Raw genomic sequence first — 21,885 nt, 5'->3', positions numbered from 1 at the left:
AGAAAGGAGACAAAACCAAAGCAACTCCTGCGCCGCAGCAACTCTGAGAGCTGAAGCAGACTGCAGTCAGCAGGATAAACCTCAGATGCAAGTGTACTAGTGCTGTGGACTGCAAAAGCATTGAAATGGGAAGGCACGTCTCCAAAACAGAGACCAAGGCTGTGGATTTCATTCTGCTGAAATAGAGCAAGGGAATTTTTCCATGCACCCTATCCCACTCAGGCTCAAGACCTAGAAGAAACACAAGTGCCTCTCCTACCTCCTTGCCTCAGGATATATATATAGCCCCTCCAGTGCGTGCATGTTCCAAAAAATGGAAAAAAAGCAGACAATTCTTCACCCCATAAGGTTAGGCTCTTTTCCTGCAACTGCTCACCAAATTCAGCCGTAGTTTCAGGGCCTCATGCATCAGCTGCTTGGCTTTGCAGTCATCTTGGTATTGATCTTCCCGCCAATTCGTTACAATCTAAGAAATTTAGAAGACAGGTCAGACCTCACAAACTTTATGCTGAAGTTTATAGAAAGCAGCTTGTACTGCTCACTGTCCAGTGACTTGGAGATGGTCAGCTCAAGCACTGTATACCAACCAGGGTAAGATCTTTGTCTTCTTGAGCACATAATCAGACAGACAACATTCCTGAGGACATGCCCAATAGCCTGCCTGCTGGAAGAACAAGCCCTTCAGGAAAGCAAGGGGAGAAGCAAGACACCCACCTGCTGGACCTGACTGTACAGAGAGGTAAGGAGGCCTTCCCGCTGCTCATCCTGTCCTTTCAGGCATGTTAGCACCAGTGACAGAAATGGCTGCTGGCTCAGGAGGGACATGCTGCAGAGAGAACACGGATGGAGCTATACTGCCAGGCCAGGGAATCAGCACAGCAAACATCACCTGACCTTTCCCCAGGACTCACCTCTTCTGCTTCTGGCGGTCCCGCTCTTTGCGGGACGATGACCCCAGATGCTGTCCTTTCTCCAGTTCTTCTCCAGCAGCCTTCAGCACGTGGCCCTGCACTGATGTTGGAAGCTTGGCAATCAGAGGAGCCACCAGCCACACTCCTGATCTCTCCAAGGAGCTGTGACAACACAGGAGAGAACAGCAGTTTGCAGTCCGACCTACGATTCAGACTTGTCTACAAGGCAGCTGCATGCTGGGACTACACCTACCTGAGGATGGGTTTGGATTTGTTGCTGGCAGGCACAGCACTTGCTGAGCTACTGATATTGTTGACTCCATTGCCAGCAGAGCTAGCAGAGCTGGTTTCTGCTGACTGCTGGAATACCTCAATGGTGGCCTTCGCTATATTTTCTAATAAGGAGTTCATCTCCTGGAGATCGGGAAGAAAAGACAGCCAAGTCCTTCTCTGAGAGAACTCACTGACAGAGCTTGCACATTCCAACACTGCTCAGTACAAACCCAGTTTGCCAACTTCCCCATGGCTGCAGCTCTTTGGGTCTCAGACTCATTGCATCCTTCTCATGCTCAGCTTTCACAGGCCTGACTCCCTGCCTGTTTACATTCTCCTTATTCCCACTTCTGCCAGGCCACCTCGTCACCACCTCACAAGCAGCCACTTCAACAGTGGCAACACAAATCCCTTCATGGTTCCTCTGAGAAGAAACTCACATTGTTTGCCGTCTGCTTAATCATGAGCTGTAGCTCCAGCGAGGACTGCCTCATGGTCCACTGGTCCAGATTCTGCAACATATGCATGCAAACTTCAAGTAAGCCCTTCTCTCAGTTCGAACTACATCAACCCATACCCCCAGCTCCCATGATAATGGGTGTCAGACCCCTCAGAGGGCTGCATTTTGGACAACTCCACACTAACGCTACATCAGCAATTACTAGGAGACTCTTAGATTCTGCCAGGAGCCCGCACCTGTAAGATGCGTTTAATCCTCTGCCGCTGAGGATTTTCTCCTTCCTCATTGTCCAGTAGCCGGTGTGGGTAACAGATCAGCTGCATCAGCCTCTGTGCCTGTGTGCTGCTCAGGACAGGATCCTGCAAGTCATTGCTGTCTTCACAGAGGGACTTCAGACACCGCTCACCTACCCACTCCTGCAAGATGACAGCAGAGTCAGCACAATCGAACTGATGCCTGATTCCAAACCAACACCCTTGCTTTCAGTCTCAGAGAGATGCAGGGAACATGTCAAACTCACAAAAACCTTATTAGTACGCAGTTATGCCTGATAATCATTTCTCTTCATGAACTGTATCCTGATTCAGCAGGCGTGAGGCACAGCACAGCAATCACAACAGAGGAAACATCAACTTTTGACAAGTCAGCAGTGGTGGAACACAGTAGCTGCTGTTTCTTTTGATAAAATATTGGTATGATTTAACAGTACACAGTCATTGACATGCCCAGGCTCCATCAATGCTGTCACTTGGGCTCAAAAGATCAGAAAAGATCACTTAAAATTATTTGGTCTATTTCCTGCACAACAAAGCCCTGGAGCTGTAGTAAACTAAATAATTCAGGGCTGCAGCAAAGGTTAAACTAGACCATGTCTTAGGGAAAAGCACACCCCTTAATTCTCAAATAGCGACGGAAAACACACTGCCATTCTTAGTGAAAACCAATGATTTGACTTCTCAAAGCCTGGAAGGGGAAACAAGTGACTGGATGCAAGCCATTTCTAAAGTCACAACTCGTGAGGAGAAGGTAGACAGAAGTCTGTTATTGTCAGCCTCTCAGTTTCAATTGGTGGTCCCTAAATGTATGATAATAATAAAGGCAGCAGTTTCCAAAACAAACACGAGGTTGGTACTTCGTCACACAATTTACAGTTAACCTACAACATTCACTACTGCAGGATTTTTTCATACTGAAAAATCAATTTGTGAAATTAATGAAATCAAAATCTACAGAGGACTGCTATATAAGCACTTCTGCAGCTGCAGAGCAAGCCTGATAAGAGAATTCTTCCACTGAAGTGACAGCCGGAGGAGAAGAGATAAGGATCCAGTCTATGAAGCGCAGGTGCTGGTGCTAAGCCTAGAAAGCTGGGAACAGTCCCTCTCAGCAGCAGACAGCACTCTAAGCACGAAGATCAGAAAGGCTAAACCTCTGGTTCAAAATCCTTGTGAAACCACAGCCTAAATCTTCAGCTTCAGCCCAGATGAAGTTTCCACTTTGCCAATACATGAGATCAGGTCATTTCTGCAACGCCTACTGCATTTCTCCCCTTCAGTATCGCTACATCATAGTATCTTTAAACATCTCTTCCTTGCGCACTTAACATGCATATCCTTGGGAAGACCCTTTTTGTCACTTGCTCAGCTTCCTACAAGAATTCAGACTTCGTCTCTGATCCACTCTATTGGTATAATCTCACAAATAAGTATGAAGTCAACTACCAACTTCAGCCTTCCGGGACTTCTAGCCTCTCTCTGTGTGCAACATTTCTTTATAAAAGAGCCACCTCCGCAGGCCTCATATTACTGAAATATGACCTTCATCTCCCTCTTCACAGGAGAGCGCTATGATCACATTTTCCAAGTGCAACAGACAACTCCACCATCCCAAACACCAGATTCCGGTTAGCACCTTTGACCCAAGCCTTCCTCTTGCTTCCCACTGTGGTTTACCACAGGTCTCTGAAATCAACCTTTTCAAAAGGCCAGTCACAATTACATTTATTAAAGAGGCTAAAGGGCAGACCAGCAACTACGTCATAATCATTTGCACCTAAGAAAACTTTACCATAATTCTATCATCTGCTCCTTTTCCCCACCCCCTCATGATGAAGTCTATTACACAATACACACCTGAATATGAGATGCAACATTTTCTGAGTTTGAGAAATCACAACTTTCACTTTAAGGCATTCTACAGATATTTCAGAATTGACAGTGTGAGTTCTGCAGCATACACTGCTCCCACTAGAAGTGCTAATATTAAACACATCATTTTACCAGCCCTTTACAGCTGCAGGAACCCTGCATGGCTCTGGCACAATTTGGTGGTATGCACTAGTGTCCATTGGACTGCTCACTCCTACGTAACCAGTGCTGCCAACAACTGGTGTAAGTAGTGATACCTGACACTGCTACTCCCTCCTGTACACATACACACACACACTTCCTATAGGTTTCAAATTGTAACACAACTTGAATTAATACAAGTTTCAAATGGTAATGCAGAACACAGATTTCAAATTGTACCTCTGCATCTTTCCTGTTGACAGAATAAATATGCAACCAAGGCCAACAACATCCTTCAACACCCATTCTCATATAGCAGTGGCAACAGCCACTCCACTCTGCAACCAAGTACCTTATTAGCCAGGTTTCAGTTCCTCAAATGTCAATTTTCCACAAAGGAACAGAAATACTAGTGCTGTCAGATTAGGCTAAACAAAAGATTTTTGTTTTTGTTCCTTTAATTAACTAAGCAGGGCACTGCAGAGCCCAGGGATACATTAACAGCCTAGCTGCAAGCAACACTTGAACTGCATTCTGAAAGGCACCATTTATCACTTCAACAAACTGTCTTTCTCACGCTTATCTTCTTTGCCTCCGGCACACATCTCAGCAAACCACTCCTAGCACTTCCCTCCTTGGACACGAGCCCTGTGCTGTTGCCATCGCAAAGGGGATGTGTAATCCCTGCATACTGCAACACCTAATTCTTGACAACTGTTTGCCTCTATTTTTTGCTAATTCTGAATAATCCTTAGCACCATCACATCACAGATTCTTTACCGATCTTTCAACAAAATACCTGCCAAATCCAATCTGCAGAAAGTCACGTGGGATATATCTGTCTGCAGAAGGGATAACGACAAACTAGAGATGGGACAGACTCACCTGTTGACATATACTCCTTAGTACATACTTGGCATAAATATCCAAGCTAGCTGTTTCTACAGTTACCACCCGACCACCGGCCTTCCTGGTGCCCAGCTCATCATCCATGAGATCATCGACACCTCCAGGGTGGGAAAAGCCAGAGCCTTTCAGTTCTGCATCTCCTACAAGGAAAGCAAAAGTGTCACTTAACCATCAATGCTAAACCCAAAGCCTGACACACAAAACATCCTGAGCTGTTGTAAACTCTCTCTGCAACCAGTGATCTCTCTGCAGCTAAGAGATACGAAGCACGTCTACAGTTCAACCAAACGGCTTCAGACGAGCCACATATCCACCAAAACATATCTCCTCTGGCCTTCTGTACAGCCAACACATGCAATACAGTGCCTTTCTCCCACTCCCCCAAAAAACATTCGTACAGGTTCAGGCTAACACAGGTACGCACCCAGAACAAAGACAGCCTTCAGCACTGCAAAGACTGCTCCATCCACAATACGATTCTGGGAAGCTGCCAGTAAGTGACGGTCACAGGAAGAGCGGATTCCCACCGTGGGCTTGTCTGCAAAGAGGACAATGCGGAAGGGCAATAGCCAGTGAGAAAAGTGCAGGCTCCGGAGCTGCCTGAATTATGTGCCAGTCAGTATTGTAGAATCCAGCTCAGAGAATCCTGAGGCTAGTCCTTTTCCCAGCTGTAACATGAGGTCAATTTAATTAAGTTTTGCAAAGCATAGTGCCAATCACGCTGTGACAACTGAGCCATGAAATCCAAACAGGGAGCAGTGCCTGTGTCATGAACTCTAAGCTCCAACAGTACCCTAACGTAGAATACAGGCTGGGCTTAGAGACCTGAGCTATCAGGATACTAATGAGGAGCCATGAACAGAGCTTCCTGGACTATTTCCATCATCAGACAAAAAGGGAGTGCTGTAAAATAGCGGCTTCTGGCACCAAGTTAAGAGGCTATACAAAGCTCTAGACATAGAAGAAGTGATCACTGCTCTAATGGCTTAGCGACAGCAAGGCCACCTCTACTGGCTGGTTTCCTGCCTCCAAGGGCCTTCTCCCCAACATGCCTAGCTACCATGGAGCAACATAAATGGAAGGATATTGCTCTTTGTCCTCTGCAGAAAGAAGTGCATCAGGCTTCGCCTGCTTTATTCAAACCAAGCAGGTCATGATCTCTAATCACAGGATCCAGTATCTCTTTTCTTGGGGTGCAAGAGCCTCAGCACTTTCACAATAAAGAAAGGCTCTACTTTCATCCACTTACTGCCATCTTGCTGGCATGGGTTCAGCTGCGGAGTCTTAAACAGATGGAGTAAAATCCGGCAGGTCAGACGTGCTCCTGGTTCTGAGTCCTGTTCACTGCAGGCTATGTAAAGAAAACAATTCACTGAGATTTCCTAGGCACTGGGACAGCTGACTCTCAGTCCAAAAGCTATTCACAGTGCACTGCCCTGGAGCAGCCAGTTGAGAAACTGCAGTAGCCTTATTGTATTTAAATTTATGGAGCATGTGCAGCAATTAACATGCAAGTGAGCAAATCCATCAGTATTATCCCCAATGACATGCACTACATTCTGCTTGCTCCATCTTCCCAACTTCACCCTGTCAGAGTCTGGATGCTGCAATCCCCAGAGCAAAGCTAGGAAGGCTGGTAGCAGAGTAAAGGCAGAGTGACCTAGGGGCTGTGGGCCCAACTGGTCAGCCGGCTGCTCTAGCCAAAATGCTAAGCTGAACCATATCAGCAGTGGGAGGTGTACCACTGGAGTTCAGAGCCGAGTAGATTGGTCAGACAGTGTGGCTGGTAACATCTCTCCATGCTTATTTCAGCTTGCACACAAACTCCAGAAAGCAAGACACTGAAAAACCTTAGCACAACCCTTTTTTGATAGAAACCAAACGGCCAGAAACTCTAACGCAAAATGTTCAATCCTTAAGTACCATACTACAAAAGAAGTACTGGAGGCATGTTTCCCCAACTATGGGGTTTACAAAATATCCATCAAGCACAGACCTTTGGACCAGGACTGAGACTAAGACCAGCTTTCTGCAGGGATGCACTTACCAGCATTGAGGAGTGAGGGGATAGCAGCACAGCGAATCAAGTCCTCCAGCAGCAAGCACTGCCGGGCAATGAGAATGGCAACAAAGGTGGCCAAGGAATCATGGAAAGATAAGTCACTGACCTGGAAGAAAGGAGATCAGCCAGTGATCACAACAGCCTCTGCCTCACTCCCTCTGTCAGGAATTCCTCAGCTTGCCTAGGAGCTGGGGGGTATAAGGGCCCACAACCCCAGGTCAATGTCCATGATCAGCCCAGGCTGCAACAAACACCAAAAGGTAGCCCCGGTATTCAAAGCCTTTCCCCTGTCCTCAGAAGACAAAGCCTCCATCCCTTGTTCATTTCTGCCTTCTCCCAGGGGATCCCTCCACTCCTGCTTCAATTCCTTTTCCCCTTTTGAATGTTTGCACTTGCATCAACATTGCAGAGGAGATCGTTGAAGCCACAGGTCCCATTATTGGAGGAACAGCACAAAGCTTTGAGCACCCCAAGCCACTCGGCACTTAGAGACTTGCAGTAGCCAGTTAGCTCAGCACACAGGATAGCAATGTCGTTCACCCTGTTAAATAAATAATGAAAGAAGCAGAGGGTCAACTTTCCCACTTAAGCACGCCATCAGGTCAGTGACAGTCTAAGGGACCCCCAGCCTTGGCTTCTTCTTCCTCACACCCTATGACAGCCAAGGAATTGCTACTAGCTTTCTTATCCTCACCTAAAGTTTTTACTACCTCAGCAGAACCATGAAAGTTGTGCCTCTCACCTGTCTGGATCATGGTGTCCCACACACACATGCATAAGTGCATTGCAGACAAAACTGTAGCGGTTGGCTGGGTTTTCATTGAGGCTCTTGCCCAGGTTGGTGTACGTAAAGTTATGTGCAGATGGATTTTCAATAGTGTCAATCATGAACTCTGGTTCCCATAGCATATTGGAGTCAGATGGCTCAACATTGCAGTAGATTGTATTCTTCACCTTGGAGCAGAAGTCACTAAACAGGACAGTAAAGAGAGATTAGGAACACAAAAAGCTAAGCTTCCACTGAACTCTGGTAAGCAAAGCAATCATGTGCAAGACAAGCCCACCCTGGGCAAGAACATGTGGAAACTCAAGACCACTGAGCACCAAAAAAGACTCTCCCAAAAGAGCAAAGCTGGTTCTTTGTTGTGGAAGAACGTGGAAATCACCCGTGTGGTCAGCGAACATAGCATGGGAAGGGCTATTCCAGGTCAGATCGGGTAAACACCTAGCTCAGCCCTTGCCATCAGAACAGTTGATGCCCAGAGAAGAGTTTCAGTACAAGGCAGGCATATGGCAGTACTGCTCCAACATCTTTCCCCACCCTGCTGCAACTCGGGGCTCGCACATTTTCAGAGTTAAAGATAATGCTCTCCTCAACAGATTTTCCTCCCACAAATTTGTCCACCTCCTTTTTGAATCCAGTAGACTTCTGACATTCACAACATAGAATAAGTTCCATGTTAACTACAACAACTATGAAGTTTATTCTTTTGTTCTGAACCTACCATTTGTTATTTTCTATTTGTTCCTTTTTGTGCTTGTATTGCAAGACATATTGCACATTGTTTGTTTTCTGTATCAACCAGAACTTCACAAACTTCTGTCATTCCTCCTCTTCTGTGGGGAGGAGATTCAGTTCCTCACAAGCAAGTCATTCCAAACTTCTCATCACCTATCCACTCACCCTCCTTTGGACCTAACTCCACTACATGCTTTTTGGAGTCTGCTCCCCCAGACCACAAGGCACAGTTGTACCACGACTTCAGTAGTAGCCTAATGATGTTCTCTGGTCTGTTCTCTTTTTTCCTTTCCAAACAATACCTAACATCTAATTTGCTTTTTGACTGTCACTGAACACAATGATGACATTTTCAATTATGTATCTGTTACAGCTCAAAGATCCTTTATCCAACCAGTAGTATATATCCATCACTGCAAAGTTTGGAAGGGAACAAGGACAATCCTACGTGCATTATATTATGTTTAACAATGCTAAACTTCACCTGCGAGTTTACCACGTGGTCACCATCACTGCGTCCTACTCCAACAATCTGCAGCCAACTTCTATTGCTATATCCTGAATAACAGTTATATTAAAACTTTTGATATTGCCACTCATACAACTTCTGATGCATAGAACAGCACAAGCACTAGTAGAGTCCTACCGGACTCCTCAGGGAGGGATCACCCTCAAAATACAAACCCCTTCCCACTCCTTGTCTACATCTCTAACCTGCTGTTCGTCTGCTAGAGGACATTCCCTTTTACCTGTGGCCATTTACTTTAAAGCCTTGCTGAATAGCTTTTGGGAATTCAGTTAGACTAATATTTGCTTTCTCATTTCTGTGTGACAACTCCTTCAAAGAACTCCAAGGCACCTGCGACCACAGCACTCCCTCTTGCTTTCAGTTCAGTCCAGAGAGAGACTTCAAAGGCTCTCAGCAGCCAGAAGTTCAGCCAGCTGACACCTCTCACAGCCCCTCAATGGAGGGTAACGCCGAGGGTTAGAAGTCCCTATGGCACGCCTGCACTGGAAACACTAACAGGGAGCAGGGGCTGTGAGAGAAGACAAAGTGAAGCACTGCAGTAAGAAACAGAGCTGTCAGGAGAATTAGCCCTTCACATGATCATGTAAACAAAAAGCCAGGGAGATCTGCAGACTCCATCTTTAGGCTGCTAAGGGAGGAGCTTCACAGGGAGCTGGTGGGGGGACAGTTCCCAAGAGAAGAACTGCAAAGGGCAGAAGCAGAATCTGAAGAGCCAACAGGGGCAGAACAAGGATAAGGAGGGCAGAGTAGCACAGGAACAAATCCAGAACCAGGCAGAGCAGGTTCAGAACCAGTCCAAGGATTATTAAAGGAGGTGAGCACAAGCAGAGAACACCCTTTAGGATGAACTGCTCAGTCATGAGAGTTTGGTAGGAACAGGCCTGTCTCTACTTCTGTGCTCTAGGAGTGGGGTAAGAACAGACCTACAGAGGTGCAGAGGACTACTGATGGCTATTCAGCAAAAACAACCTGATAATCTAAGAGTCAAGATTATACATTGGGTCACTGCTGCCTGTAAAACAGGCACTACTCCAAAGACTTCAGTTCCCCATTGAGAGTATCTCAGGGACAATCCCATCAAACAAGATCACAGGCAAAGCTTAAGCCAAGGTGCTATACTGATCTGCATCCCAGCTGCCTCACACTCACCTGAAGAGCTCCCCAAATTTACTTTTGAGGTGACTGCAGGAGGTATACAGGTCGTAGAGATAGGCCAGGATACAGCGCTCTGCTGAGGAGCCATCTGAGCGATTCATGCCATGTTTCACCACCCCACACAGACTGTACAGAGACAAAAAAATGCTGGAGTAACATAAAAAGAAAATCTGAAGGAATAACCTCATTACATAGATACCTCCCTGAGCTCACAGCAACAGTGCTCACCAGGTAACGTATCCCATCCCCCACAAATTCTGTGAGCTGAACCCTCAGGCACAAAGTTGCTGCCTTCGAGGAAGGACACAGATATAACCCCTGCCCCTTACAAGCCCCCAGAAGACACGCTGCTTCCTTCCACACGGTGAGGGGAAGACTCCCTTACCCTTCGAAGACCTGAGCCATCTGGTCCTGGTTCAAAATAAGGCAGGAATGGTAGTGCCGTAGCACAGCCACGATGCACAGGCACAAGCTGGTGGTGTAGCTGCCAACAAGGTCGGAGGATTTCAACAGCAGTTCTGCCTCCACCACGCTCAGTTCATTCAGCAACTGCACCCAATGACAGAAAAACCCTTCAACAGCCACAGGGGTAAGGTATGGTCAGAAATGGAGCACGCACACCACATCCACAGCCTATAGGACCTGCCAGGAAAGGGACTAGTAGGCACTTTCTGCCTAGAGATGTCACTTAAGCAGTACAAGGGGCTGTCAGTGCTTGGGTATCAGAGGGTGACTGGAATACAACCACAGATAGTAGCAGGCAGCTTGTCTGGTAATTCTGTCCTGCATAAATCTCACTCGGCTCCCTTTTTAAGGCTAATGGCCTTAATTCTGTCAGCAGCCATAGCAAGGGTTCAAGAGACACCTGGCACAGGCTGCAGAAACAGTAACAGGATTTTAGCAGGATCCAGAAGGCAGCAGGTCCTGCCATGTGCCAAGGACCTTTTCAGGGGAGCGAGGTGGGAGAGCTGCCAGAGACAGACGGTCCCCTTCTCACTCAGAACAAGGCCTTTGCTGCAGTTACGGACAGATATGCAACACAAGTCCTTTGGAGGCAACCCTGAAGCCTCTGGAAGAGCAATTCTTGGAACAGAACATGTAACACTACCTGCCACAAACAACCGACTCGCAACAGCTGCAGTCCAGGCGCACCGCAATGACCACCTAATCTGACCGTCTCCATGACACAGGTCAAAGGGCCGCCAACGAACCCAGGAGCAGCCCAACTGCAGCACAGTTCTGCTGCCTTTGAGGCTGATGAGCCCCTCCCCAGGAAGCATTTGAGCACACTGCACTTACCTGGATAGCAAAGTCAATAAGACCACTTATATTAAGTGAATACTCCATCAAGTCAAATATGAACTGCACGTGCTGCACCAGAGGCAGGTGGTATGACATTCCCAAGGCAAAGCTGGTGATCTGTTCCAAGACATTGCGAGATACCTGCAAGTGCAAGATGACACACGCTACTATCTCCCTTCCCCTGCAGGAAGCTGCTGTCAGTAACGCAAAGGGACACAGTCAGGGCCCAACAAGGAAAGCGGTCTTGAAAGTTTCATACCTGAGATGTGACTTGGTGCTGATCAAAGTGAGAAAGGTGCTGGAACTTTGCAAAAATATCTTCAGCTGTTGGGAATGCTTCTGGCTTGCTCTTTTTCCTCTTCTGGCCCTCCTCTCCACCTACCAAAGTTGGGAGAATCAGAAAACAGTATTAGGCTACCTTCCTCAGAGGAGGACTAGACATCAGCCATCAGCACCTGCCAGTCCCTCAGCAAGATCAGCCCTTGCCATGCAGCACAGCCAAAAAGCCTGAGTCCCAGACCTTAAGCTGATAAGGATCATCTCGAATTCAAAACAATAAACTGCTGAGGAAGGAATTCCCAATCTGAGCATGACAGTAGCATTAACATCTAGTTTATCCCAAGTCAGGTTACTCCTTGGAGGGGGAAAATACTTTCTCTCTCCATTTAGAGGTACACTGATTCCCTGATGAGAACAGACGTTCTGGATTGGAGATGTTCAGCCTCAAAATTTCTTTGTCAGAGCATCCCATCTTCTAAAGAATCATCCTTTTACCACATTTCAAGTTGCCTTCCAGGAATCAGATGAAGAGAGAACAAAAATTGTAGCCAGATTCTCAGCTGACGGAAGTCAGAGGCTTTCTGTTGATTTTGACACAGCTATCCAGTTTTCCCATCCCACGCATTTACATGTGCCCCATGTGTAACAGCATGCTATATTTAATCAAGGACTTTGCCAAATATGCATAGGCAAAGTCCTCTTTGCTTCTTGTGCAAAGATCTAAATGCTATAACTACAGAAAATAACACTTGAAAAGCTAAAGTTTTGGCCAGGGTCTCACTTTGAACCTGGTATGACTTAATCCTCTTCTGAAGAACGGTTCAATCAAACAGATATTTTCAGCAGGAAACCAAATGTCTTACTTGCTGGTTAGTATGCTTGGGAACAGAGCACCATTCCAGACTCCCAGTGACTGATACATCTTACCAGACACTGTAGATTACATAAAATCCTTTCCCTGTGAGACTCCAGACAAAGGAGCCAGTCAACTGCAAAGATGCTCTTACTGAAGTAGCAGTAGAAAGAAATAATAGAAGAAAGGAGCGACTCAAGTTCTACTAACCCGTCTCTGCAGTGCTCTTTCTGTTTAAGACTTTCAGAATGTCTTTGGTTATTTTCTTGATCGTATGCCGAGCATCATCCCGTTGTTTTCCAACTCCAAAAAGAACTACCAACCGTTGGTTACACTCGTGACTGCATGACTCCTCCTAGGGAACCAAAAGAGACATCTGCATTAGCAACTATGAGACTGAATCTTTTGTTTCACATCTGGATCTCTTAAAGGAAAAAGAAAACTTCATCTCAGAAGCTGCTCTGGAGCAAGCAAGGAGACATCCTAAGTATATCACCTCCTGTAGTAGAGCAGGAAAGCATGACTGCTCCTTATCCATCCACAGCAGTACCGCAAGGAAATACAGTGGCCTCACGATCAGAGCACAAGGCAGCAACAAGGGAGCTGTTACGAGCAGGTCTCCTACCTGAGGAATAGGAAAATGTGTTGCATACTGGATGTGCCGAGGCTGGTCATACAGGGATGCTAGCATTCCTTCTACAGACTTATCCTTCAGCAGAGGCTTTGCTTCCTTTTCAGGATCTGGTTTCTCAGGGGAAGGGCTGGCTTTAGATTCACAATGCATTGGAGGAGAAAACATCTAGGGAGACATATGAACAAGAAAAGGTAGTTAGGGAACACGGTCACGCAACAGTGAGGATTGCTGAAGGAAGGTAGATTTGCTCAGGCCTAAAAAGGAGCAGGAAGAGGAAGGGTGGGAGAAACATCCAGTTCTTAGGGCAATGACCAAGACAATGTGCTAAGACTCTATTACCCATTTCTGCTTCTGGTCCATGTTGTATATTGAGTTAAAAACAACACAAAACAAATAACCACGACTTAGGATTTCAGTAACAACCACCTACATGGAACAAGTGAGAACCCTGGAAAAGCCATGGGAAAGCCATATAGCTGTGCACATCACACCTACCTAACACGTACCTTGAAAGGCCAGAAATGGTTGGAGGAATGTAGGTACTCAGGGGTTTTTCAACCACCACAAGTTATTTTTTTAATAAGCGTTTCAAAGCATTCTGCAACCAGGAACTATGCCCACAAATATTATGAAGACCTGTAAAACTGGAGAAGTACTGAAGGCCACACAGGACGATGACAGCAGACCTACACCTTCTCCCCAGTGATCAAGAAAACCCCTGCCAACAGTAACTGGTCAATCCCAATCTCCTGGTGTCGTCATGGTCATCAACTTCCCACCCACTTCCAAGCAGCCCACTTCCTACCCTGCCCAAAAACTGGGCTGGCAGTGGCCAGAGTGTGAGAGGTCCCAGGAATGACTGGACTCACTCTATTCTGATGGATCCTGACCTGTATTAACAACTTATATGGACCTTTTTACAGTGTCAGCTGCGTTACAACCCAACCACTCCAGCATATTGGCTCTACAGTAGAGAAGGAGTACTCACACAAAAGCAAGGCAGGTGCTGACCCTGCTCCCACTACCACATACTGACCTACTCACTGAGTAGCAGGTAGAAAAATGCAGGAACATACCGAAAAGTCTGTCTTCTCCATGTCATCAAAGAGCATGCTGGAGTTGTGGTCAATGTCCATGGGCTCAGAAAGACCTGCGTCCTGGGAACAGATCGAGCACCTTTACATCTCAGTGATGCACCAGGGAACATGACAGTATTTGTTTACTACAGCACTTGATGTCCACACTGAACAGCGACAGCAATATGCCAACACATCCATGGTGCCTGGCAATTTGGACCTAATACACTGAAAACACGGACAGGCCTCACACAGCACCTCATCATATGTGGCTCTGCTCCGAGCGGTGCAAAATTTTCTTGTCTACCGCTTTACATTCTGCAGGCCCTTTCCAGCCACTTAAAACACAGCCTTCTGCTTTTGAAACTGAAATGCTAAGGAAATAGGTTGGGGGAAAGAGAAGCATGCGTCACTGGTACATCCTCCAGCAGGTAATAGCAAGAAGGTTGAAAAGCTGGTAAAAACATGCAGGCACAACATGGAGACATGTACAGGAGGGCCATGGTGCTTGTGCTCTCACCTCTAGCTTGAGGCCACTGTTTCCTTCTGTCTCCTTCCTGTCATGCTCTTCAGCAGGGTCATCGAAGGGTGAGGGTGGGCGAGGCCCATGAGAATCCATGGCAAGATCACCCCGGGAGATGAGCGTGCACATGTAGATGTTGTGAGAGAACACATCATGTCGGATTAGCTCACAGAACAGCAGCACCAGGTTAAAGAACTCCACCTTCTCATTTTCCTTCCCAGGATCAGCTGAAATGACAGCACAGACAGTGCTATCAGAGTTCTTCTGCAACACTGAGCAACATCAGCCACCTAACCTAGGGCTAGAGAAAGTGTTTCCAGAGATCGCAACATAGTAAGTGACTGATATACAGTTCTGAGATTACAGCAGGGACTAAAAGCAGAAAGCTCAGTTTCAACAGGTAGCAATTAAGTCAAAAGCTCTCCAGTCTCTCAGACCAAAGGCATAGGACTTTAGGCTGGAAGTGCCATTCCTGGGTGTACAGACAGTAGCCTGCATCATTCAGAGCTGTATCCTGTCCGCCTTAATCTGTTTGCAGTACCTCCACTGAGAGACTATTCCACAACTTTGTTACTTAGTAGTTAGAAACCTCACTCTAGTCCTCAGCCTGAGTTAACTCATGATTAGGCTATACTTGTTTATTCTCAGCCAACGCTCTGGGAACAGCAGTGCTTCTGCATTATCTTTCCATCACCTAGCCCTCCAGGTTGCTTTCCCTCCCTCTTCAAGGTACGTGCTGGATTGCAAGAAAGCCAGAGAGAGAATTTAGGTACCTCCAAGGCCTACGCACAAGAGAATAGCACACAAATTGAAAATTTGCAGGAGAGTGAAAGCTAGAAACTGGAAGACCACAAGTTCTTATCACATACTTAGCATAGGAGCTTGAGTGTCAAGGAACTGCATAAGGACATCCTGAAAGACAGGAGCGCTGGCTGCTGAGAGAGAGCCTGAGGAGATGGAGCCCTTCTCATCCACAACTTCAGAGTCCCCACATCTCTGTAGAAACAGAAAAAAGTACCAACTGCTGTCACACAGGAGAAACTCACAATCCATAAACATTAAAAAAAAAAGTCTTCAAGAGGCTTTTTCTATCTTGCACTTATAGGAAAGCCACCGCACAGGTTTCTGTAAGCTAATTCATTGTCTCCAAGCATGCCAGTACTTCCGCACTGCAATCACCTTGTCTTCAAACACAAACAAGAAATAGGATACACACCATCCCACAGGCTCACTTATGATCTACTTTGGGTTAGACGGAGCAAATGCCATAATTAACAGCATCAGCATTAAGAGGTGTTGTGCTAATCGGCCTTTGCCTTTCGGTGCAATAGCTAGATAATCGTAGTTAGGTAACCTGCTGTCCTTTACCACTGCTAGCCTTCCAGCAACGAGGACTCACCTCAGCCTCTATCTCTGCCTGGCGCTTCTCCAGGAGTTTGGCCACAACCATAGCCCTGTGACGCCCAGAGCGTTTATAGCTGACAGCCCACTCACACAGCAAGGCCACCACTGCATCATCGTCTGGGGAGATCTGTTGCAATACAAGCACTACAGTGAGAACTTGAAACAAACAGCAGAGAAGAGCAGTCCTAAGGCCTCAGGTTGGATTTACCAGTGTGTCTACTTCTAGTAGAGCACAGCCTGCAGACTGCTACATTCCCCTCTTTCTAACACGGAGGACAGATGTCAAGCTAGAGCCCTCCTGCTCTGTTTCTGTTTTGACTCCACTCGATTGATCGCAACATGAGGCGATCCACATCCCTTGACTAATGTCCACGCTGGCTTTGCTTCAGAAAGTCATTTCTCTTCCAGCAGCACATCTATGGAGTGCTAATCTTAGCACAGAATGAAACACAGCTTCTCGATAGCATGCAAACTACTAGTCCTGCAGCTCACTTCCAGGAACCAACGCAGCATTGCTTGCACTATGGTCCTACACATCATAAATACATTGCCTCTCAGACTAGGAGGAACTGGAACTGTGAGCTCCCAGACTCCCAGGAAGCAGCTGCCAGTCTAGAATTTAGCAAGGTTAGCATGTACTTCTCTCAGACACATAACATGTCTTTACCATCAATCTGCTATTTGAACTGATGCTTTCCATCAGGAGACTCTCCTTAGTTACCTGTGTGGATTCTCTCAAGCTTACATGCATTTTTTAGTGCGGACTTTCTAGAGCACAGACCCCTTTAGTACCTCCCTAACTTAAAGCTGCACAAAATCCTTTTCAATGGAGACTGCATCCCTTGGCCACAGGCCACTACCCAGTCAGCTGTCTGTAGACACAGGACAGTAACCACGGAATATAAACAAGAACATAGCCACGTCCAAGACCAGGGCCCAGGGGCAAAGTCCCAAGGCACCTCATGACTGTCTTTGGTTGGACCCAGCCCAAATATCCTGTTATACAAGGAATCCAAAGAGTTGCTGAAGTCAGATCTTTCGAAGCTGTGACTGTCCAGAACTTCTAAAGTGTGCAAGACACGGCCAATAGTGAAACCTAGAAGAGAACAGAGAAGAGAAATAAATGCGTATTTAGCAACTTGTACAACAGACTCTGGAGCCAAAGTTTCTGTGAGCTCACTGCTCAGGAGACTGCCTAGGGAAAGCTGTACCAGCCAGGCAAGGGTCCACCTAGCTCAGCATCCTGACTCTCACAGCGGCCAACAGCAGATGTCAGGGGAAAGCATCAGAACACAGCATGTATACAAGAGTACAGTTCTCTGGTACACATTTCCAGCTTCCAGTAACAGAAAGTCCCCCTGTACCTGGGGAAACAGATCCATGAAAGATTTTTGACTGGAAAGAAAAAGAGCTATCTGTTTTTTTTCACTGCTGACAGAAAACACCAATGGCAGCAAACAGGACAACTCAAAGAAACCAGTCAGACAGGAACTTTCTCAGGGTAGCAAATGGAACAGGGGGAGAGAAACTTCAACCCTCAGTAAGTTACCTGCTGTGGTTTCCTGGCACTTGTCAAATGACCAGCGAACCTCCACAGCCTGGCCACGTTCCTTTATCTGCTGTTCAATTTCACGCAGCTTTGCCCGAACCTAAAAGCAATGGACTTGTGTAAACATAAAAAAAGGATGCCTTAGAAGTCCTGCATACAAAATTATCAGAAAACAAAGAGCATGAGAGTAATTCTACTCAAGGTTAGATTTTGCCCATCTTCCAAGAACATCACTGTCTTGTTATAGCAGAACGGGAGCAGTTAATTCCTTGGGAGTGAGACAGCACCTCCAGCTCTGCTTATCACACAACATGAAAAGAAAATCCTGAAAGAGCTGAGATACAGCTATTATCCTAGACCACAAGAGCTCCCTTTTTTGAAGGCTGCTCACCTGCTGTGTAAAGGCTGAATTCCCTCCTGGCATGGGCAAGTTGGATGGGGCTATAGGCAGGTGGTCCAATGGAGAGCCGGTCTTTATCCTGCTATCAGTCAAGGAGTAATGCCACACAAGGGCACTTGGGCAACACAAAATAATGCTCTGCAACAGACAGAAAAGTCAGCATCATTGAGCAAATCAAGGTCAAAACAATTAAGTTAGATTCCTTTCTACAGAAATAACCACTCCTTTATCCTACTGCCCAGGCATTCATCATCCTGTATACATATTTGTTATTTTGGGTTTTTTAATTCTAAGCTCTGAAAGAATCTCTGGGCTAAAGACCATACTAGAGTAAAAAGGAGAAAAGTAATATTTTTACTGCATTTAATTGCTTGCCCTAGGTATGCTTAGGAAGCCAAGACCAGAGTTCCACATCATCCAAAAGCAGCAACATGTTGCTGCAGAGCTCCCTGCTGCTTCTAAACAGAACATATTATCAACAGCTCACATCGTCAATGCATAATGCAACCCTTGTGGCCCAAGAGCAGCATTTACAGTAGTGACTTACACCCCTCATCCACAGTGAAGTGTGAGAAGAAATACAGGCCAACAGACTCAAACTCATTATACTATATTATTTAACAATTACAAGTATGACTATAGTAATGATTATAGTAAAAATACTATTATATAAGTGTTTTCATTATTTTATGATCTTGTACAGACAAACACAGACAAAACTGCACTGAATGACTCCTAGGATACATCCCTACAGCTTCTGGTTCACAAAGAGCCAGACATTAAGACAGATAACCAAGGCTGTTTTAAACACTCAAACCAACGAATCCACCATGCCTCAAAAACATCTGAGCAAAGGTTAATTATGTACACTGTTAGAAATGCATGTTTCCAGCCTGATTTTACCCAGCTCCAACTTCCAACCACTAGATCTTATTTTGCCTTAGCCTCATCTATTATCTGCAGATCAGAAGATCTACAGATCTCCTATCAGAAGAGCTCTTGTGAGACATACTAAAAAAGATCAGATGATCATTAACCAATTGGAACCTATGAAGAAGGTTGTGTTCAAACCCCAAATCAGCCCAATCTTTGAGGTGTATATGCTCACATGTTTTCCCTGAAGTAAGCTCCCAAAACAAAGGATTTTCATATTTAAAAAGACATGTTTTATCACACAGAAACTAGAAAAAAAACACCTAAACTTTTTAAACTGAAAGTAACCAAGAAAGACTTAATATGAATACAGAGGGGTTATTTATAACCTCCACATTGCTCTCTAGTCCTTGCAGAGATCCTTACTTCCAGCCAACTGTACTCCAGGAATTTTCACTCCACCCTGTTTGAAAGTCGGCTGGCTGCTTCTTGATCTTGTCAGGGCTCCTTGATCTCAACTTTCTCTGTTAAGCCGCAGGTTCCCAAGCTCTGTGTTCTCTTCCTCTCCACCTACTGCTCCATCCTGCACTCTCTGGAATCTCCTCTGATTTAAAGCGCTCCTTTCCTCCCCTGGAAGGGGCAATCTCCACTCCTTCTGCAGGTAACCACCTGACCTAGTCACTCTCCTCTTGAAGGAGAGAAACACAACCATGAGCACACACACACTGAACAGAACTCACCTGTCGCCCTCCGACACAAGGACAGTATGGACCGAGTCCCACAGCGACACAACAGCACTTGCCCTTCAAACATCTATCAATAAGGCTTCAGCAACCTTGTCCTTTTATAGCAATGTAAGGTTTAATCAATTCCAAGCATAAAGGTTATGAGTTTAGAGTCATTCCTTTTCATAGCCTGCTGCCACTCACTCCTGAGGAGAGTGGTCTGCCTAAACCATTAAAATTCTTCCACAAAGAAAAGGGAGGGGCTCTTCTTTGTGTGTGCTACTTGTTTTGTTTGGGTTTTTTGTCCTGTGGGGGTTGGTTTTTCTGATAAGGGGTTGTTTGTTTTTAACAGCTCACAAAATTAAAAAGCGCTCTTTCCTTTCTGGCATATTTCTTTTCCTAGATGACAACCTGTTACTGACATAAAGAAGATTAAATAACCCTTCCTTTCTCATCCCTTCTTCTGCAAAGATTTCCCAGTCATCTGAGGCATCTATGAATAGAGCAAACGACTCTATTTCAACCCATTTTTCCTTAGGCAAGTCAGCCAAGGGCACTGCTACAGCACTGTTGCCCGGTACAAAAGCGCTGCAACACATCAGCAAAGACCTACCCTTTGACAATTGTGATTTGATATTTCTGTACTCAGGAAGTTGCTGACTCGGACTGCAATGATTTTTCTGTGATGGCATACAATATAAACTGTCCCTGTTGACCCCACTATCACCACACACTACTCAAACCTACCTGGAGGATGCAGCTGAGCCCATATACCACTGGCCGGTGCTGGGGGCACAGCAGTAAGTCGCTAAAAGGGCTGGGAGGAGGATTCCCTGCAGCTGGCTGAGGGGTGGGAGTTGAAGGAAGAGTGTTCCCCGTCTGAGCAGACAGGATGTGGGGTGGGTGCCCACCAGCACCATCCAGCTGCATAGCAAGCCTGCGGGTGCAGAAGTAGGCCAGACGTCTGGACAGGTAAGCAGACTGCACAAACTCTCCAGAGTACTGTAGGGAAGTGGGAGGAGGGGAAAACATCCTTGTTATAAGCAACACAAGAGAAACCCCTGACCCTCCCAAAGTAGTATACTGTGGCACTGTCTTGTAGACACAGTCCCTTTTTACAGAGAGCTCCGTTGCATCATCAGTCACCTGCTGGCTACTAAGCATCAGAAAAAACCTTTAAATGCACTATGACAATGACTTTGTGTATCAAAATGTACCCGTACCCAGCCTTGCCAGGGCTTCAAAGGTCTGCCCAGAATCCATTGCAACAGAAAGACAGAAAAGCAGTTTCCATGTAGTGGTGTACAATTAGTCCACCTATCACAGCTATGACATGGGCAGGGATTACCAAGTCCAATGAAGAGAAACAGGGTAAAGAGAAAAGAAACAGAGGAGAGCAGGAGTAAAAAGGTATCCTTGCACAAGCCAAGAAGGCTGCTCAGAGGGACACTCCCCAGTGTTCTCGGTGCAAAATAGCTCGTCATTCCTTAGGTGACAGGAAGGGGACTGACAACAGCAGAAGTCAGTGCTCTCCTCAAGCAAGCTGGGTACGTATTTCTTACCCGCAGCAGCAAGGGTAGGAGCATCTTCAGAAATTCATCTTCTCCTGACCGTATCTTCTCAAAGCACTCAAGGACCCACGTCAGGAATTCATGCCGGTCCAGCATGCCATCCTGCACACAGATAAAGGCAGAGCAAGTAGACAAAAGCTGAAGAAACATCCACTAAGGAAAGGCAGAGCAGCAGCAGCTGCTTCCTTTGTAACAGTGGAGGTAACTCTAGAAGTTTGCACAGTTCTGTACTACTCTTGTTCTACTACTGAGCTTAAAACTGGATCCAGCCCTAACACCCTATTCACATAAAGAGAATATTCTGCAAAAATAAATCACTTTGCATCCACTTCCCCTAGCCTTCCTCTGCTACGCACCCACCCAGCAGTCCCCTCCAGTCCCTCACCTGGAACATGAACATAGCTAGTTTCTCATTGTAGTCCCATTGCTTCAAAGCTTGTTCCACCTCTTGGGGCATTGGCCCAGACGGTGAACCACAGCCTTGCCCTGGGAGCTGTCTATAGAACTCCGCAATTTTCTGCAGCTGCTCTGACAGGTACTTGGTGATGATCTGCGTCCATTCTGGAGAAGAGGAAACAGGTTAGCAATGA

At 46.2% G+C, this 21,885-nt stretch overlaps 1 protein-coding gene across 3 annotated transcripts in view; it reads right to left on the bottom strand.

Moving 5' to 3' along the window:
- MED12 (mediator complex subunit 12) overlaps positions 1-21,885 on the bottom strand; it is a 37,241-nt gene that overhangs the window by 10,624 nt on the left and 4,732 nt on the right. For all 3 annotated transcript variants that reach the window (XM_075435127.1, XM_075435128.1, XM_075435129.1), the window contains exons 5-32: positions 21,681-21,856; positions 21,287-21,397; positions 20,472-20,726; positions 18,118-18,264; positions 17,727-17,826; positions 17,137-17,273; positions 16,173-16,304; positions 15,643-15,769; positions 14,771-15,000; positions 14,251-14,331; positions 13,166-13,339; positions 12,751-12,895; positions 11,668-11,786; positions 11,406-11,549; positions 10,492-10,655; positions 10,101-10,232; positions 7,646-7,873; positions 7,300-7,444; positions 6,889-7,009; positions 6,091-6,192; positions 5,266-5,379; positions 4,818-4,981; positions 1,881-2,060; positions 1,625-1,696; positions 1,165-1,325; positions 912-1,073; positions 715-826; positions 377-466 (exon numbers count right to left, since the gene is read on the bottom strand). In XM_075435127.1, coding sequence (XP_075291242.1) covers positions 377-466; positions 715-826; positions 912-1,073; positions 1,165-1,325; positions 1,625-1,696; positions 1,881-2,060; positions 4,818-4,981; positions 5,266-5,379; positions 6,091-6,192; positions 6,889-7,009; positions 7,300-7,444; positions 7,646-7,873; positions 10,101-10,232; positions 10,492-10,655; positions 11,406-11,549; positions 11,668-11,786; positions 12,751-12,895; positions 13,166-13,339; positions 14,251-14,331; positions 14,771-15,000; positions 15,643-15,769; positions 16,173-16,304; positions 17,137-17,273; positions 17,727-17,826; positions 18,118-18,264; positions 20,472-20,726; positions 21,287-21,397; positions 21,681-21,856 — 4,025 coding nt within the window. The remainder of the gene's footprint in view (positions 1-376; positions 467-714; positions 827-911; positions 1,074-1,164; positions 1,326-1,624; positions 1,697-1,880; positions 2,061-4,817; positions 4,982-5,265; positions 5,380-6,090; positions 6,193-6,888; positions 7,010-7,299; positions 7,445-7,645; positions 7,874-10,100; positions 10,233-10,491; positions 10,656-11,405; positions 11,550-11,667; positions 11,787-12,750; positions 12,896-13,165; positions 13,340-14,250; positions 14,332-14,770; positions 15,001-15,642; positions 15,770-16,172; positions 16,305-17,136; positions 17,274-17,726; positions 17,827-18,117; positions 18,265-20,471; positions 20,727-21,286; positions 21,398-21,680; positions 21,857-21,885) is intronic.

The sequence above is a fragment of the Opisthocomus hoazin genome, chromosome 14 (genome assembly GCF_030867145.1).
Source record: "Opisthocomus hoazin isolate bOpiHoa1 chromosome 14, bOpiHoa1.hap1, whole genome shotgun sequence".
NCBI lineage: Eukaryota > Metazoa > Chordata > Aves > Opisthocomiformes > Opisthocomidae > Opisthocomus > Opisthocomus hoazin.
This window is presented reverse-complemented; position numbering and strand designations above follow the sequence as displayed.